The sequence below is a fragment of the Tetrao urogallus genome (genome assembly GCF_951394365.1).
Source record: "Tetrao urogallus genome assembly, chromosome: 1".
Taxonomy (NCBI): Eukaryota; Metazoa; Chordata; class Aves; order Galliformes; family Phasianidae; genus Tetrao; species Tetrao urogallus.
Genome location: NC_136813.1, coordinates 83,530,657 through 83,550,292, shown reverse-complemented (window position 1 = coordinate 83,550,292; position 19,636 = coordinate 83,530,657). Strand labels below are relative to the sequence as shown.

The following is a 19,636-nucleotide window of genomic DNA, read 5'->3' as shown; positions in this document are numbered from 1 at the left end:
TGCTGCTAGGGCCTCACATCAGCACCCAGTAATGTATTATATTGCTCACATAGCATGTGTTCCTGCAAAATAGGCAGCATGGGAGAAAATGTAAGGCCAGTAGCTGTTTGCCAAGGACACATTTCCTCAGAACAACTCGTTCTGTTGTTAGGCCTTCTGTCAGTAGGCCTGTTGTACAAATGCCGTCAGACAGACAGAAACATTGGCTATGTATTCAGGTTCACTTCTCTGATAGTACGCAGTCATTTTTTTTATATGTGTTCATCCCTGCAACTGGTACTTCCTTGTAACAGAAAAGTGGTCCCGTGCTGAGATTGCATGCGCGTTAAATCAACTTAGATATCGCTTAGAATTTAGGCTTATTTTATTGGCTACTTGATCCAGACAGCTCTATCTCTGAAGATTAGATCTCTAGTTCTGAAGATTAATGCCTCTTTCAAATAGGTTTGTTTGTCCTTGTGGTATCTTTCTGTTTTGTTTTGAATAATCACTTTTCTCTTGACTTCCTAGATTCACAACAGCTGTATATATATATATATATATATATATATATATATATTTTTTTTTTCCCCATTAATAAAAAAAAAGGATTTTAACAACAGCTTTATTACCACTAGTGTTTGCTTTTTTGCACTGTGTAAGACTGGTTACACCTGCTCCGCAATTGCAGATGGATATATCTGAACCCAAATGCCAGGAAGTTTACTACTGAAATAAACAAGACTTGGGTAAGCCAGGCTGCCTTGCGGTCTTGCATGATGCCTTTGATATACAAAATTTTCAGACTGTGGTATGCATACCACTAACATCACATGAGTATCTGCTATATGCAGATAATTTCTTTCAACAGGCTGCTATTGCTTTCTTTGTACATAAGTTACCTCATATAGAGGTTGAAATTCTGATACATCAATGATGGAATATTAGGGAAAAGACTTAGGAAACTCTTGTAGCTAGATAATTATAGGCTCATGGAAAGAAAGAATATAGAGTTCTCAGCATATTTAAGCATCTTAAGCATACTGTTTTTCCTTTTCATTCCCTTCCCTGTCCCCAAGTATCCAAAAGAGAGAGACTTTGGATCATCCAGACAGATAATTTTTCTCCTTCATTAGTGAACTTCAAGAATTGTCTTAGAAGTTTATCAGTTAGGCTAGTACATTGTGTATTACTAGTAAGAATTTTTTTGTTGTTGTTTCATTTCTGTTAGTACATGGTCAAACCACTGTTGTCCAAAGACTGTCTTGTTCATCAGCATCAGTGATGACCTAATCATTCAAAATGTAATGCCTGCACCTTTGCAAATATTTTGCTGTGAAAACAAATATATTTTGCTGTGAAAACAAACGTTTCAGAATGGGAAATATTTATGAGGAGAGATAAAATGTTTATTGCTTTTCTTTGTTTTAATGTGTAATATAACAATTGAATGATGTCATTCTAATCAGTTTATCCACTCAAAAGATTAGTTGGTATTAAATATGTTTTGCTTTTTTTTCTATGGTGGACATTCAAAATCAAAAATCAGAAGTGGCTTGGTACTTTTACTGTGTGGCAATCATTGAAAGCACTAGTTGGAACACATTAGCATTATCTTTTTATCTGTAGGAAGATCCTGTCTGCTGCAAATAAATTAACAGCATCTTTCATTCATGTTGAAAATGTCAGTAGACTGGCTAAAGTCTGGGCAGATTAGCACTGCTAAAGGAAGTATGGCCTTGCCTGGTGGAGGCAGCTTTTCCAAATAAGCTGTGTAGGTTAGAATTATACATTTTCTGTAGATGTGCCCTCTGGATAAGTAATTCCTGTTTCCAAGATTGTCCAACAGAAATTTTTACATTTATATGCCATGTTCCACTTGAGACTTTTAGTGCTTTTATATAGATGTCGTTTCACATTTTCTGAGATAGCATAGACTGTTATTCAATTTGTAAATGAGTAAATTAAATGAAAGAGAACTTAGCAATGAATCTCACTGGGTAAATTCAGTAAATACTTAAGGAAAAAAGAATAAGATGTTGACCTCTGAAAAAAGCTTAATAAAACTGTTCTAGTTTAATGTTATTGATTTCCATATTTGGCACATATTGTTTTCACTCTGCTTTTGTTTTGGTTTTTTTTTTCCCTTTAGGACGTGTAGGAACACCTCATTTTATGGCCCCAGAAGTGGTGAAAAGGGAACCTTATGGGAAGCCTGTAGATGTTTGGGGTTGTGGTGTCATCCTTTTTATCCTGCTAAGTGGTTGTTTACCTTTTTATGGAACCAAGGAAAGATTGTTTGAAGGCATTATTAAAGGAAAATACAAGGTAAATGACAGTATGTCTGAATCCTTTTCCAGTGAGATGAATTCTGTTTATAAAATTTGGGAAGTTGATTTTTGTGTTTAACCTGGCTTAAATTTGAAGCTTGTAAAAAGCTGCCTGTTTTACACAGGGGGAGATGGTTCTCCCTCTTCATTCTGTCTTGTTTGTACTGTTTTGTATCACTGCTAGGAATTAGAATACAGGAATATTTACGCATAGAAAATAGTAAGTGAGTGTAACAGTTTGCTCTTAGTTGTACCTTGAACTCAGTAGCACTACATAAAGTTTAGTTGTGAAGTACAATATAGTATATGGTACCTTCCTTTAACAGATCACTTACATTTTTAGCAAAATCAAAGAACTACTGTAAAGGCTGACGATCATATTGCTTTGATTTAAAATGAGATGAATGTTACTATGAACACATAGTCATTTTTCTTTTTAGTTCAGAATGTAATAAAGTGAAACTGACCATTCAAAAGGAGCCACTTGCAGCTGAAAGCATATTCGCATATATGCAAAAAAAAAAAGCATGCTTCACAATGTAGTCATCTTAGAGCCATTATGGAGAAAATATTAAAACTTCAACTTCACTGTTTTTGCTGCTTTGTATACAGTCATGCAGTTCTGCTCTGCTTTGCACAAAAGGTCATTCATAATCCGTGCATTAGCAGAGAAGGAATGGAAATTCCTAAGGCTGCCTGACAATCTGTAATGGGTTGCAGGAAGTTGTGGGTTTTTTTAGTAGTCTGCTAAAATGTGACAACTGTGGCACTGCACTTGGTCTAGAGCACAATGTTCATTCTTTAAATGTTTTATGCCTAGAGATTTCTTAGTGGTACTGGTTTTTGAATTTCATAGACATGCAGACATTCCAGTTTTACTCTGTGAAAGATTTCTTTATGTAATCTGTCAAACAGCTAAAACTTTTTGGAAACTTACAAGTGTTTTTTTTTTCTTTATTAAAAAAAAGTCTTGGCTGGAACATTGTGTCTTCTCAGTTCCTTTCCTCTTCCTGTTTCCACATTTATATGCCTGTTCAGTGAAAACAGTGCAAGGATTTCAAAACCGGCTTGCTACAAATTTGCAGTTATCTTCATTTCATTAGAGCTGAGAAAAGAAATTACAAATGACAATTATAAATGTGCATTTCACGGGCAGATAATGATTCAGAGTGCTCCAACTTAAAGCAGTATCTTTTTGTTAAAGTCTGTTTTTAAATAAAGTTGACTTCTTTAAATGAGCAGAATAAATTATTGAAAAAGGCTGGTTATTATGTTGAAATTTTGTTTCATAAAACAGCAATGTTCTGTATAAATAAAACTCTTTATAAATTAAAGAAATAGCTTAAAGATAGGATCCTTTAGCACAGAAAGAATTTTCCTATTTTAGTATGGTTTTGTTGGGTTTCCATCTTGTCATGTCATAAATAGTTGGACACAAGCCTCACAGTATGAATATATGTTCTAAATTTTCCTTCACATTTTTTCATAATACCAACCACTGTTAAATATCTATTATCTACTTTACACAAATAAGCAATTCTGTTCTAAATTCTGATGACTAATTTAATTTCTTTTTTTCTTGCTTGTAATCAGATGAATCCTCGGCAGTGGAGCCATATTTCTGAAAGTGCCAAAGATCTGGTACGCCGCATGCTTATGCTGGATCCAGCAGAAAGGATAACAGTATATGAAGCACTGAATCATCCCTGGTTGAAGGTAGTAAAACCAATTGTTTACATATCAGTTCCTTCTTAAAGGGATAAAAAGATTTGTTTGTTTAAACTTTTCGAAGTAGACATGACATTGTATAAGATAGAAGATTTAAATTCTTTGTGAGATTAGAGCCTGAGTTTTTTGTAATGTCTAACCTTGAACCCTTGTTTAGCCAGAAGAGCAAATTTACTTAGGCATCATGGACATAAGAGCATAAGAGCATATATAGTAGGACTAGATGAAGCTTGAAGAAAGTAACTGTACGTCTTTCTGTGGCTCTCGAAGTCCAGAGGAGTGATTTCTGATCTCTTCATAGGTCCATTCCATCTAAATCTCTTCCCTATTATGCAACAAGTAGCTATGCAGTGTAATACACTACTTAACTGCTTAATTTCTTAATTAGGTTCATGAAGTGTCCCACTGAGTAAAAAAAGTAGTGATAGGTTGCTGAAATCTGCTGTAACTATATGAAATTACATGGCATCTGGTAATCAAATTATTTTTCAGTGGTGGCAGAATTTACAACACAATTTGAGCCAGAGCACTGTGTTTTCTTTGGTAGAACCTGATTAATTCATTATTTATCTTTTTTATCCTCCATTTTTTTTCTGTAGTGTGGGCCCAAGATAAATGTAATAGAGCATTCATTTCAAAAAGCTGGGATTCTGGTGTAACACAAGTAACACTCCTTTAATTGAGTCTGTAGTAAACATAGGTGATCTGTGTTTGCCTGCATTTTGACTTTTTCTCATATGAGCTTACCTACGTTTAGATGCCAAAGCAAATGTTTTGTGCAAATGGGCAGATTCTGCTTATATTACAATTTTTGTGTCTGTGGTCTTGTTGCTGATCTTGCCATTAACTGTTGAAAAACAGGAGTAAAAATTTAGTTTGAGACAGTCTTATTTCCAGGCTTAGACTAGCATTCTGTGAGTCCATTCTCTTTTACTTTTGCCTAAGATAAATTGCCTTCCCTGTTGACTCAGAATTTTCTTCTAGCCCTTTCTATAGACAGAGCCAAATACAACATGAAACAGAGCCATCTGACACCATATAGAGATTGAATTACTTCTGCCATTGATTTCACTCTGATTCAGGAGATCCATATGATAAACATTTGCATTAAATTAACAAGTGTATGTGGCTTCTGTGATGTTTTGGGGAAAGAGAGTACTCAGGTGCTGCAAGTTCTCATCCCACTGTATACCATTTACTTGTAAATTTTTGATCTGCATCTACAGTGGAGAATTCAGTGGAGTGTAAGGTAGCACCTGGTGTCACCAGCCATTGAGCTGTCACTTTCTGTTCTGTTATGCAGAAACCCCAACTCACAAGCTGTCTTCAGGTATCAGGAACCCTTTACAAAAGTGTCTGCACATGTTGCTTCACTGGCACTGTACTACCAGGAAGCAGAGCTTCTTCAGACTTGCCAGCTTCAAAGTTCAGTGCTAGCCACAAACCAACTTACAGCATAAGAGTAAAGCAGAAGTCTAGAGTCTTACTGCAAAGTGAGAAACAAAATCATAAAACAAAAGTATCCCTGGCCCCAAGTTAAGGATTATTTCAAAATTCTTTGATACCTGTCAGTTTTTTGAAGTTATTTTTACCTTAGATTGCCTTGAGTCCTTATTCTCCTTATGATACTTAGTAGCTGATACATTTTTTGCCTAGTTTCTTAATGTTGAGTTAATATTAAGAACTTATATTTAATCTTTGTTTTCTTTTGCTGTGTTTTAAGGAGAGAGATCGCTATGCATACAAGATTCATCTTCCAGAGACAGTAGAACAATTGAGAAAATTCAATGCAAGACGAAAACTAAAGGTAAAGCGAATGTCGTATTAACATAGTTACATAATTTGAATTTTAAGTAGTGTTAGTAATTTTAAAAGCACTGAGAGAAATCTATGCTCTGAGGTCAGCAAAAGTACAGAAGTGAAACTGATATTCACAATCGCCTACCACAGAGATGTCTTGTTAAAGGTGTTCATCCCTTCTGTCTTTGTTCAGAGTTTTCAAACTGAACTCCAGCACAAATTGTCTGCTGTCAACCAAGTTGTGTATGAGGTCTTCCTTTTACATTGATATGGTAATTCAATGTAATATGAATTACTACGAGGGAGAGAATTGTACAGTGGCTTGTGGTATTGCTGTTAAGTTTATGGTAAAAGGAATATAATAATGTTCACTACTTTTCTTTGAGGAGACCAAAAATGTCGTCTTCAGTTCTATGCACAAGATTGTGTCTCATCCAAAAAGAAAAGAATGTTAACATTTTATAGCCAAAAACAATATGATTTCCTGTCAAAACAATAACTATCCCTATCTTAGGAAGCTTAACAGAAATGTTTTTAAATCCACTGAAAGTCTGATATACCTTTAACAGGAGCATACAATACCACTTTTTGTGAGTTGTTTTTAAATGTGTAATAAATGCAGAATCAGATGTATAGAGTAGGTGCTTTGCATTAATTTAATCTAGCTACAAAGCAATTAATGATTAAGGTGACATAGTTGCTGTGGTTTCTGATAGATAGCACTTTGTCTTAGGTGGTTTGTGTGTCCACGTAATGCTTTAATTAGAATGTTAGCTCCATTACATTTTAGAATATGACCAATTTCCTTATTCCAGACACAGTCTCAGATCTTTTACAGATGTCTTTTTGGGGGAGCCACTATTTTTAGTCTCTAGAGAGCCTTGAAAGCGCTACTTGTATTCTACCATTTTCTCCAATCCACCACTGTTCTGCAGAGTGTTTTCTGAAATTGCTATTTTGTTTGCATACTGCCACACCTGTAAGACATTAAAAATTGAGTGTTTAAGCTCTAGTTTTCTTAAATATGTAAATATACTTCGGAGCAGATGACCATTTCTCTAGCTTTTTAACTTCCCATCTAACTACTCATTTTTGCTGTCCAAGATTAGATGTAGATACATCATGGATGTCAAATAATGCTGCAGTGTCTGATTATGACAGTTTCTCAAATAGCGATGTATTGCTTGGCTTCAAAGAGTAAATTTTTATACTTGCTAATCCATCCAATCTAGGAAAGACAAAGATGATAAAGTTTTTTCTCTGTTGGAAGAGAATGTTTTTTCTTGACAACTGCATCTTTTAGAAATTTCAGACAGAATTTCAGAAATTTTCTCCCATTTGTATGGGCACAACATGTATCCAGGGTTTCCTTGCTAGAGTTTCCATCCCACTTCCTGTCACCCTTACTTTTTACTGTAGCCTCTGTGTGGCATTTTTTATCTCTATCAAATTAGATAGGATTAATTGATATAGATTATATAGATAGATATATAGATATTATATAGATAGATATAATATATAGATATGATAGATTAATTGATTATCTATTTTTAATGTTATGTATTTGATTCTGGAATATGTTGATCTGTAGGAAAAAAAATATTTTTTTACTTTTTTCCTAACTAGTGTCACTGTTTTTTTTTATAAGCTTGTGTCCTTCTTTTACCATTTTTGTACCAAATGTTCTGCTTCAGAGGTGAACACAAAATTAAAAAAATTTTTAGTGACAGCTGATGCAAATTACATAGGTCACTCCAAAAGTAATGCCTCCTGTTTATTTCCATGGAAACTACAACAGATAGAAGAAGTACAGTAACTGATAAATTCTCAGCTACACAACACTGATTACCAACACAGTCATCACCATTAACTGCATTTTTGCCAACAATGAACAAGAACGTGCATGCCATGCTTACAAAAATCTGCACCAGCAGAAGTGACACCCTGTTTCACTGGTGCTCTGAGGGTGTCATTGCTAGGAAAACATTGCCCACTTGGTCTATCTTTAATCGGCCTGAACAGGAAGTCAGAAAGTGCCAAATCTGGACTACACGATGGGTGTGGTTTTACAGTCTGGCCACGATGAACAATGTGCTCCACAGTGTTCAAACTGGTATGCAGCCTGGCATTATCATGTTGCTTCTTCTCTGGCCTGACTCTGGAAACTCAAGCCTTCAACTTAGTGTCATGATGTAGCAGAGTTGATGTTTTGTCCAGATTCCAAGAAATCCGGAAGTATTACCTCTTTCCTATCCCATAAGACAATGCACATCACTTTACCTGCTGAAAACTACATCTTCATCTTATTCTTCGATGGGAAATTTGCATGTTGCCCTTCCATGGACGGCTGTTTTTACTCTGGCACATAGCACTGGCATCACGTCATGACTGGAAATGATGCTATCCAGGAAACAGTCAACCTCTGCCTTGAATTGGGTCAGTGCATCCTGACAAACTTGCACACAGTGTTTTTCTGTTCCTGTGTCAGCATTCATGGGACCCACCTGCTGCAAACTGTGGTATTTCAGTTTTGCCACCATCATTTCCAATACACTGAAGCTGATATTCAGCTCCGTACACAGTTCCCTGCTTGTAATCCACTCATTTGCACAGATGAGCTGATCAAGACTCTCTTCATCCTGTGATGAGACTGCTGTGCATGGCCACGTGGAATGTAACCTGTCTTCCACATCACTGTCACCACTGCTGAAACACACCACCCACTGTCTCACTGTGCCCACAACCACTGTTTGGTCTCCATAATAAATGTTCAGCAAGTATCAATGAATGTCTGTGGATACCATTTTTTCAGCATGGAGGAATTCAGTGACACACCTTTGCTTCATTCTCATTTCCACGTCAGACGCCATTGTGTCAGACTGCCCCTCTGCTGCTATCTGCCACATGGCAACAAAATGGAGTGGAATATTGGCAGGAAAGTTCAACATCTACTGCCATACCACCATCATCCACCTCTGGCATCATGGGCCAACTTAATAAAACTGGAGACATTACTTTTGGGGCAGCCCTCATAGAAATTAATAACAGAATTGAATATTAGCTCCATATAGTTAAATTACTTGCTGTCTAATATTTGGAGCTGAAACTGTAAAACATGTCAAGATTATCTGTAAGCAGGCAGAGTTGTAACTTTTCTGGGCATTAAAGGTTTCTGTGTTGTTCATGACTTTTCTCTAATTGTTGGGCATATTTAAAATTTCTACAGTAAGTGCAGTTAATTTAGTGTATTTAATGGAAACCTGCACAGTACCTGTTGTTTCTAACAAAAATGTTCTGCCAATCACAGTGCTCAACGATACAATCTAAAAAGATTTTTCCATGGCTGCAACCCCATGAATAGCAATGATAAATAAACTTGGAAGAATGTTATTATTTCAAAAGGTTTAATTATAAAAGGTGTCTATTTGGGGGAAGAAAATCCTATATTTCTTTGCTTACTGAAAGTAAGTTTTATACCTCAGACTATCCTGAATTGTGTTTTGTGTAGATTCACTAGGATTTCTGGAGATTTTAAGGACTTTTGTTGAATTCTTTTCTGTTTTCCATAGCTTACAGGGTTGTCCTTCATTATGTCCTCCCAGCATGAATATGATCCATTACATATTTATAAGGACATGGATCTAAAAAATTTTAAAAAGCAGTGCATGTTATAAACCATGCGCTGATTTGCTGCTGATAAATTTGCTGATAAATCTTACCCATTGCATGGACATGTATATATTGTCATGGAACCTGACTCATTTGATTAAATTTTTAATTATCTCAACTTGCAATTTTGAATTGTGCTGAAGAAACTAGCACTTGATCTAAGCAAAATTATTTTTTTCTTCAAGCTTTTTAGTTGGTTATTTAGCAACATTGCAAACTAGTTTAACTTCAGCCTTCCACAATGGAAGACTATTGCTTCTACTGAGAGACTTGGCGCTGAGTTAGGGCTTATCAAAGTGTTTTCCAAAAAAGAACTGTTGTCATGAAATCCCTCACAAAGAATATAGTTACTGATGTCCATGAAAGTAGTGTACAACCAGCTCTTAAATATGGTTACTGATAATAGCAAATCAGATGAATACTATGAAATTTGTGTACTCTTCACCAGGAAGGTCAACACACAAGAAAGCTTGGGAAGTTCAGTGACCAAGCATGTATGGAAATGTTTTATGAAAGTACTTTGTGTAATTTAGATTTTGTGGGTATTTTTATTTAGGGGGCAGTACTAGCAGCTGTGTCAAGCCACAAATTCAACTCCTTCTATGGTGATCCCCCTGAAGAGTTGCCAGACTTCTCTGAAGATCCTACCTCCTCAGGTATTGTAACAGAAAGTGTATTTACTCCAGTCAATCTGTCCTAATTCTTTACTGACTAGAATACCAAGCGTTGACCAATTTCTTACAATTTCATGAAGTTTGACATTAAGTTTACCCTTAAACGGGAAAACGTGAGTAGTTTTCAGTTATAATCATAGACTTGTAGCATGGCTTAAGTTGGAAAGGACCTTAAAGATCACCTAGTTCCAACTCTCCCGCTGCTGGCAGGGTTTCCATCCACTAGATCATCAGGCTACCCATGGCCTTGTCCACCAGGCTCTGGCATTATTTTTGACATTATGAGCCTGACCCCCCTGGTCTTCAGTAGCAAAGGGGAGCAATAAACGTTATGAGCATACAGCTGAGCGTTTGGCAGTACAGTGGTACTGCTTCCACCAGTACTTTTGTCCTTGACCCATACCTGTATATTTTAATCATCACTCAATCCCTAAATTGGCAACCCTGTCATAAATATGTATCTTAATTTTGCCAAAACATTATGCATAAAGTCTATAATCCCAAAGTAGGGATTTGTCTGTCTGTTCTAAAATTAGGATTTAGAATCAACAAAAATGAGCTTTTTAAGGAAAATGTAAAGCAATATGACTCTCTTTTATTTTTCTAAACAACTAAATAATAATGGCAGAATATTTAAGTTATAAATGCTTATAACTATAAAGCTTACTTTACCAGTAGGTATTTCAGGAACTTAATTACTTGTGCAAAACTTCTGTGTTACAGTGAATTCTCTTTCCCAGTATTTTCATAAGTGACAAAATTACTGAGCGACTGCAAATGTTATGTAATACTTTTCTGCTTTTTTTATTGAAGAATGTCATTTTTAGGAAATACTTCAACGTTATTAATACATAAATTCAGCAATATTTTTGTTGAAATTCTGAAATTTTATTTCTTGCAATTCAAATTCGAGTACTTAAGTACAAAGATTTGCTTAGAGCTGCTTACTGATCATAACATTCATCTCAGACTGTGGGTAATTAATGTCTCATCACTTCAGGCAGTGAGCTTTTAAATACTCGGTGAACTTGTAGGTAAAGATATATATGTGGTTTTAAAGAGAATAAGTTCATTTGACTTCACCGTAATTTCTTTCAGTGCTTTAATATTAGTTTCCAGCTACTTCCTCCATTTCAATAGAACAACTACCAACATGTTTAGCAGTAGACTAAACGCTGCAGTTCCTCTTCCCTGTTTCAGTCTCACATCAACAGGACATGTGTTTTCCTCATAGGGTGATGTAATTGCAGATATTGGTGTACAGCAGAGGCACACAGTCTATTTTTTCTGCTCACAGAACATATCGATCTAGTACATACATACATTCTATAGAATATTTGTGCTCTATCGTTACCTTGTCTTCACCTCTGAAATAACTGAAGCAATAGATTGTATTTCTTAGAAAAATGTTTTAGTTCTTTAAAACACTGTTGATCTCACTGATGGGAGATCACAGTGATCAGGAAACTGTACTTAGTGAGTGCTTTCTGTGATATTTCCCTGACTGCATTAGTTGATAAAATACATAGTATGAAACACTGAGCCTTCCAAGAAGAGTTACTGCAAGTCTGAACTGCTGAAATTGCCAGATATGGAAATCTATGTTGTTTCCTCTTCAGATTTGCAGTAGTGATGTTTTCAAATTTTTTTGGCACATGAAAATAGTAGGGTCTTGTAATCTTTCTAAGCTGAAACAGTTCCTAGAAATTCGATATAAAACTCTCAATTTGTAGTAGAAAATTGGCTGTCTTCAGATAATTGAAGTTTCCTTCCTAACATCCCATGGTGATATTTCAAATAATGAACTCTAATGAATAGCATTTAATATTTTAAGTGTTGTTGTCTATTTAGTCCTCCCATAAAATTCTGCGGAGCATGCCATTCAAATTAAATGATTTGTCAGGAATGAGCAAACTCCTACTAAGATAAAGATGCAGAAATGTAAATGCTTATTGTTATGCAAATTGTATATCCTATGCTCTTCCAGGCTTTTCTAAACACAGAAACAGAAAATTTCCATTTTGATTTCCATGTTAGGGTAGAGTTGTCCTCCCTCAGAGCACAATGAACATGAGACTGTTGGATGCTTTGAGCCTTTAGCACCACAGCCATAGTCTTGATATTTTGTGTAGTTGCAGAAAATATTCTTACTGGAGAGCTTTGCAGTGAGGATCAACCAATTTCATAAATAAGTAGATGAGCATGGACAGAGATAAATTTCATTTAAAATCAATCAGGTATTTTTCTGCATGAGTCTTCTTCCTTTCTTGACTATGGGATCTTTTAATAATTCTTGATTCCTGCAGCTGTTAATTATTACGTGTTTGTTCTGGGTGATCTATTTCCTCTTTCATCAGCAATCGTCCTCTGGAGGACTTAATCCTGTTAGCACTCTGTAGGCAGTGTGGCAGAAGTCAATCTTACAGAATTTTGAGAGAATCTAAAGGCTCTAAAAGTGCTTTGAAAAATTAGGCAAATATGTAATAATTAAATAATTATAAATTATTTTTAAAATTTAAACTAAAATAATATTTCTGAAGCTCTCTGTTCAGTAACTTCTTTAGTAAAGCCTCTGAACAGCTCAAATGATGAGACAAGCGTATTGCAAATGTATTTTGTTAGAAGTTGAAACATTTGACTTGCAGAACATTGTAAAATGCCACTTTCCCAAGTGAGTAACAATTTTGGATATTTTTAATATGCTAAAATAAATATAAACCGGAAGTAAACAATTAGCAATTGTAAACAATTAGTTGTAAAGGCTAAATATGACACACGAAAAAAACTGACCCAGTAGAGGGTATTTAAAGTGGACCATGGACCATGAAATTAATGAGGGAATGGAGAAATTTGCAGTCTGTAATCAAAAGTAATCAATTTCCATTCTGCCTATCTTCCCCATCCTTCTCCCTTTCAACGCCCTCCCTTCCAGGCCCTCCTATCACTTGATTGCATAATACATAAGGCAGAGAAGACAGAGGTTGTCCTCTCAAATCGTATGATAACTATTTGTTCTGTGGTGGAAGAGACCGGATATATAATTTTCAAGTGTTTCTCAGGCTAAAGAATGAGCCTCACCAGTACAAAAACTTGGGATTTTTCTGAATTTTACTTCATCAGTTGCCCATTTTGTGGCAGACCAAGGAAACGCTGTGGAATTGTTTGAAGTTTTGAGTTGGGAATTTGAATTTAGGAAGGCCATTTAGTTCACTCTGGAGTCTTAGGTACATTCAGGATGTTAAGGTTTTGGTGCATACAGTAAGCGAAGCCCATCAAATGAAGATTTTTCTTATAACTTTGTTTTTCCCACTACCTTTTTGTAGCCACATTTTCAGATCTACTGAGTCACTGTAGGAATTAACCCGATGGATAGTCTTTGGAAAACTGCATAATTGAATTCTAGATTAAAACAGATCTTGCCTTTTAGTTAAAAAACTTTTCTCTATAGTACATGCTTTTATTTCTTGGTTTGTGGTATTGGTATTCTGTACGTGACTAACAGTTTCAAAGTAGCTTATGAAGTTCTTGTAAGGCATTTTATATTGCTGTGTTTTAATTTAACCACACATAAAGTAGAGCAGCATATTAGATGCAAGACATACTGACCAAATTCTTAGCTGTGTGGTTAGCTTAGGCAACCAAATAGCGCTGCTGCAGTACTTCTGAGCATTTATGCACTCTCTGAGCTCTGCAGTAAATGTGTAATATGAGGAACACAGAAGCAGTGCTTTATTATTGCATCGTAAGCAGGTATTTTAAGTCTGCATTAGTGTTTCTGGCATGTTTCTTCAAATTGCAAAGGAAACATTTTATATGACATTTCTTTATAAATGCATTTTTATATTTTATGTTATTGCTTTATGTAAATAGTAAAGTTCATGCCTTTTTTCTTATTAGACTCTTTTGTTATCAAAAAATAAAAGCCCAATCTGACAGGCTTTCCCCGTGGAATCAAACAGCAAACATACAGCCATGTTGTCAGATCGATTTTAAACATCCATGGAACTAGTTTAATCCACAAATATTTTTGAGGAATTTAGATACTGTAAAATATGAGCAGTGTAAACTCTTAGCTTAAAAACTCTCAGTCTCAGCTATATGAGGAAGAAAGATACTATTATGCAAATAGTACCACTGATTTTCTAAATATTTGCAAAGCATCTTGTGCAGTGTTTTAAAGTATATGGGAAAAGGTAATGAATTGTATTCACCCTATAATTTACTGTTACTATTGCTCAGCTAGTTGTGCAAGTATGATTGACTATTGGTGTTCAGATCCTAAGTTGGAGTATTTCCAATGCTTCATTATTATCTTTGTTTTTTCAGCTATTTGTCTTTGTTGTGGTGTGTTTAGGTACAAAAATGAAGTATCAATATAGCAAGTCAGCACTGATTAAAATCACTAATAAAGTGTGTATATTTCCAAATGGTTCTTGTAATTAAATCATCACTGAAACTTTTGTTAAATTATTTCAGTATAACATTGCTAAGTTCTAATTAGTAAATATAAGTGTGTTAAGTACAAGTTACATTTCACTGACAGTATAATAGTTTATCATTTCATTTGCTATGATCCTCTTACTTAAAATCATTTTTATCTGGGAGTTTTTGAAATCGTGTAACAGTGTCGGAAAAAAATCTGCTATTATAGATGCTTAACACTGAATAATATATGTGCTACTTTTCCAATGCCAAGTGCTTGTTTTCCTCCTATCCCACTCTACAAGTCCCACTTGCTCCACTCATGGAAACTGTGTTATTAAAAAAATTAAAAGAAATGGGGGAGGTATTGACAGTTTATTCATACTGTTTTGTGGCTAAAGTAGTATGCCAGGCTGCAGCTTTATGAATTGCTTGTTCTGAAATCTTCATGCTGTTTGTTGTTTGTTCAAATGCTGCCTTCCTACTAGGACTTCTAGCAGCAGAAAGTAGGTATCCCTTTGTTTTCCTTTAAAGCATAGCATTCAGCTATAGTGTGTGTCTTTGCATGTTTAAAAATCAGCTTTTTTTCTCTTCATTTTACTGTTTTCAGTTTTAATACTGCCTGCTCGAGAAAAATAGCCTGTATATTGTGCTTAAAACTATATGTAACTTTCAAAATGTAATTAACCTGAAATATCATTTTCCAGGGAATTCTGAGTGCTGTAGGTTAGAGGCAGTATTAAAATTAACTGGGATTTTTGCCTAATTGTTTTTTATATTTGCAACACGATCAAAATAAAAGTTAAATTTTCATTACATTAATACAAAATGAAGTTGTTTGGTTTTGCATTTTAGTTCCCAAATTAATGTTTTCATGGGTTAACGACTTTTTTCTCTTGAACACTAAACATACGCTGTAGCATTAGTTCTATATTATTTTCTTGCTGTACCTTTGCATGAACTTTCTTGATCATTCTGTGTTGACAGTGGTATGTGACATATGCATATGCATTGTATATGTATGCATATACAGCCAATTTAAATAACTATACAATCTGTGACTCCTTAATGAAGAAATATTACAGAGACATAGGGTGGATGTTCTGCTGCAAGTTAGCTGCACACTTTGTGCAGACTGGAAGCACAAGCACTTCTAAACTTGCAGAATGTGCTAGACAGAAGAACAAGTGTGAAATGTTAGACATTGAAATGTTTGTGGTTTGTATCACAAAACCAACAAACGCGGCATCTGAAAAGATAAGCTATAAAAGTGTTTCACCTGACAGCCCTACCATCCTACTTTGAGGCAGCAAGGCACATGTCTATGTTTCCATCTCTGATCAAAGTCAGATTGTTGTTTATTTGATTCTTTTGATCTTAGAGATCGTGGAGCTTGTTCCTTTACTTCCTACTGCCCTCTCTCAGAATCCTCATACATAACATCCCCGTAACATAAGAATGAGAACTTGGTAGATTTTTATATTAAATTTCAGAAACTATTATTTGTATGTAGTTCTAATAAAAAAAGAAGCTGTCGTATAAAGCCTCAGCCAATGATTTTGTTTTGAAGTGTACCACCTTCAGTAAATTTAATGAATAAAAGGCTTTGCTGCCCTCTTACTGGTCAGAAGAGCAGTTCCATACATTTTTGTAATGAGGAAGAAAGTACCTAAAGAAGTAGAAGTGAAGGAGACTCATTTGTTAAAGTTGTTCTTTGTTTAGCTGCATGTAAGTATGCAGTTTGTGAGGTTTGGGTCTGTTCTGACCCTAGGCTTTTTTCTGTCACACTTGTGGCTGGTTTTTGGGAGAGAGAAGCAGGGAAAAGGGATTGGCAATCTTTTGTAAAAGTCCCAAATACAGAAGAAGAAAGTCAGAGATGCATGAACTCATAGTGCCCCTGTCTGTGCAGAATAAAGCAAGGGTCTATTTCTTTTCATTTTCTCCAAAGTTTACTTGCCTTTCTTTCCTTCTGTGTATTCCTGAGATATATATCATTACTCCCATAAAAGCTTCCCAGTAACATGCATAGAATTGTGTGCATGTAGGGTTGTATTTGTAAATGTACAGAGTACCTAAACTTGGCTCTTTGGTTTCAATATAGGAAGCAACAAGTCACTGAACACTAGATAGGTGAAATCAGAGGAGTCCTTATCTGCCCTTATATTTCATTTGACTGTTGGCTATATATGTGAAACGCGGATTTCCTACCTTATTTTAAACTTATTTTAAACAGTAGGCATATATATGCATGCTTCAGCTGTCTTCTGTCCTTACAGAGATGGTTGCTCTGGAATGAGTGAGCAGCAAAGAGCAGCAACTTAACTATGTGAAGTTAGAGTCATCTGAGCTCCAGTGATTCATGCAGATGTGGTATAAAGTAATGAAGAGCATCTGATCCTCAGTTGGCTTTCCATTAATCTAAAGAGTTACACCTGTAGTCGATAGGTCCTGTCATTTGTAAAATATTCTTTTCTTGCCTTTAATGAAAACAGAATATGTTTAGTATTTGCTTTATAGGACCAAGAGGAAACACAGGGGTTCTTTCTTGTACACTGCTAACTTCTGTCCGATGCTACTGAGACAAATGTGGGTTTTTATGTAAAGCACAGGCATAGAATTTATAATTATGCTGCTGTTGAGCCTAAACATTCATGTATTGCTGAAATAGACAACCTTCCGTGTGTGTCTGAGCATGATTTGAAAATATGTCTCTCTCTTGTCATCTGAGAGGCACGCATCATTTCTGCAACATTTTGATGTTTTTCTTATTACCTACTACATTAAACATTTATGCCTTGCACTTTTAGTTTATTCTAATCAGATGCCAACAGAACAAAGCTAATGGAGGCACAGATTTGTACTGTCATCACTAAATAGGTAGTATAAGTGTACAAGTTTCACTGGAGTCTTAATGTGCATCATAATGTGACAAAAGAACCTTTGAATGACTTGTTAATTTAATTTTTTTTTAGTACATGAAGCTTGAATCTCACATTGCAGAGTTCATAAGCATGATGTTACTTCATCAGATGAGTTCTGTCAGAATCTCATATTTACACGATCGTTTTTTTTCTGAAAATATCTGCACTCAATAATAATACACAGATTATATTCTTGGGTTTTTTATGAGATAGTATCTTGTGTCTTCATTCAGTCTTCCTGAAACCTAAGAGTTTCTAGGAAAAAAGACATTTTTGTTGTCTTTACTGTATGTGCTAGCCTCAGATTTCTTCATAAGCAAAGTGCCTTCTAAAATGCGTGTGCTTAGAGATCCAGGATAGTTCTTTAATGTCATTTCCACTGACTGCACACAAGAAGGCAGCTGAGATGAAGTGGGAGAAAGTCGCTCGTGTTGACTGTAGATTAAATGGCATAAGGACAGAATCATGATATATAGGGAAACTACAGATAACAGCTAATCTTTGATTAGTCATTTAAAAGCCACTGTAAAATCTCCAAAGTACATTTACCTATATATAACATATAAAGTAGTTGAAAAGCTGTTCCAAATTAAGAGAAAGAGAATGAACTGAATGAAAATGAGTAGGTGATGTGGGGAACTTAGAATAGTACTATACAGTTCTACAGATCCCAGGGGATTGAATCTTGTCAATGTGACTTTAATAAAAATGTACTATTATTATAGTGGTTATTACAACATCTTCTACAGAGTCATTTTCTGGAATACTAATTGCAGGAGGCTTGGAAAAAGGTCACGATTGTATAGTTCTGTATTTAGAGAAGGTCAGGCTTCCTCTCACAAGTTTACATTGCTCACAGGAGGGTTTATGACTAAGCAAGATTTAAATAAACGTCTAATCATCAATATTAAATGAAAATTAGATTCCTCTTTTTCCTGTCTATTTTTCAGCAAGATTTAAGTCTTTTTACCTAAACAATCTTTTAGTCACAGAATCAGGGCCACATAAAAAGAAGCTTGTAATTCACTGTGCTGCCTATTGCAGAAGACAGGAAGTCATTTCTACCCACCGTATCTTCTGGGCCTCAGAATAACAAACTTTTGGGGGTGTTTTGTGGTGGAGACGTTCTATTGCAGAATATGGAGACTGTTTCTTAGATTAGTATTTTCAAGATTTTTTTTTAATGTTCAAGGGAAGGATTAAGGAACTGCTTTCTGTCTCTATAGATAGTTCCTCCAGCAAAATCACCTGTTCCAGGCTAGAATAGCTAGCTCCAAGGACGTGGTAACAACATTATATTTTACCAAAGCTTCTTCTGCTTGTAACTTGATGAACCATGATGATCTAGCCACCAGTGATGACCAGCTCTGCCTGAGAACTACAAATACTCTGCGGGTAGAATTCAGTTTAAGACTGTATCTGAATGATTATCTCCATAAATTAGGGAAATACCTGTGATGACTGTGACCACACACTGAACGAAAAAAATGATCCAAGTTATCTTCTTGTAAAGCAAATAGTTCTGACAAATATTAGAACTGCCTAAGTGCACAGAAAAGTACTCAATCTAAACTCCTGTCCTCCTAAGCTCCTTTTTTTAAGCAATGTAGTATTATACTTAGGAAGTCACTCTGTTAACTAAAAAGAGTTCAGTGTACTACTAATGACTGCAGAAGACTATTTTCAGCGTTCTGGATGTTTTGTTTCTTTGTTTGTCTTTAATGTGAGAAGCCATAGCTTTCAGCCTTTCGGAGGTGTCAACACAGAGGGAACTGTGAATAGTCTCAGCTGTCGTTTCTTATGTAGCCTTATGGGAGTACAAAAAAAGTGAAGGTAAATGCATGGCCCAAGATACCATCTTTTGTGCACACTGAGAACACAATCCAGTTACAGTAGATTTCACTACACAGTCTTCTCACATAAACACATTTGGTGCAGGTTTTGTTTCTGCACCAGTAAGAGAAGAGTCTTTTACTTTTGTCACTGTCCTTACAACCTTTCCTGCACGATCATTTGTGTCTATATCTTTATAGTAACTTGATGTGCAGGGTAAGGCTCTTCTCACCTAATTAACTTAGGCATGTACAGTGGCAGTAATCAGCACTTTATAGCA

General features: G+C 35.5%; 1 protein-coding gene across 5 annotated transcripts in view; it reads left to right on the top strand.

Annotated features, from left to right (window-relative positions):
- The window catches only part of CASK (calcium/calmodulin dependent serine protein kinase), a gene marked incomplete at both ends in the record, with an annotated part of 194,195 nt that overhangs the window by 120,700 nt on the left and 53,859 nt on the right, over positions 1 to 19,636 (top strand). For 3 of the 5 annotated variants that reach the window (XM_079549782.1, XM_079549781.1, XM_079549779.1), the window contains 4 exons: positions 2,132 to 2,307; positions 3,903 to 4,025; positions 5,761 to 5,844; positions 10,063 to 10,177. In XM_079549782.1, coding sequence (XP_079405908.1) covers positions 2,132 to 2,307; positions 3,903 to 4,025; positions 5,761 to 5,844; positions 10,063 to 10,177 — 498 coding nt within the window. The remainder of the gene's footprint in view (positions 1 to 2,131; positions 2,308 to 3,902; positions 4,026 to 5,760; positions 5,845 to 10,062; positions 10,178 to 19,636) is intronic. The other 2 variants (XM_079549783.1, XM_079549780.1) reach the window with 1 other exon arrangement.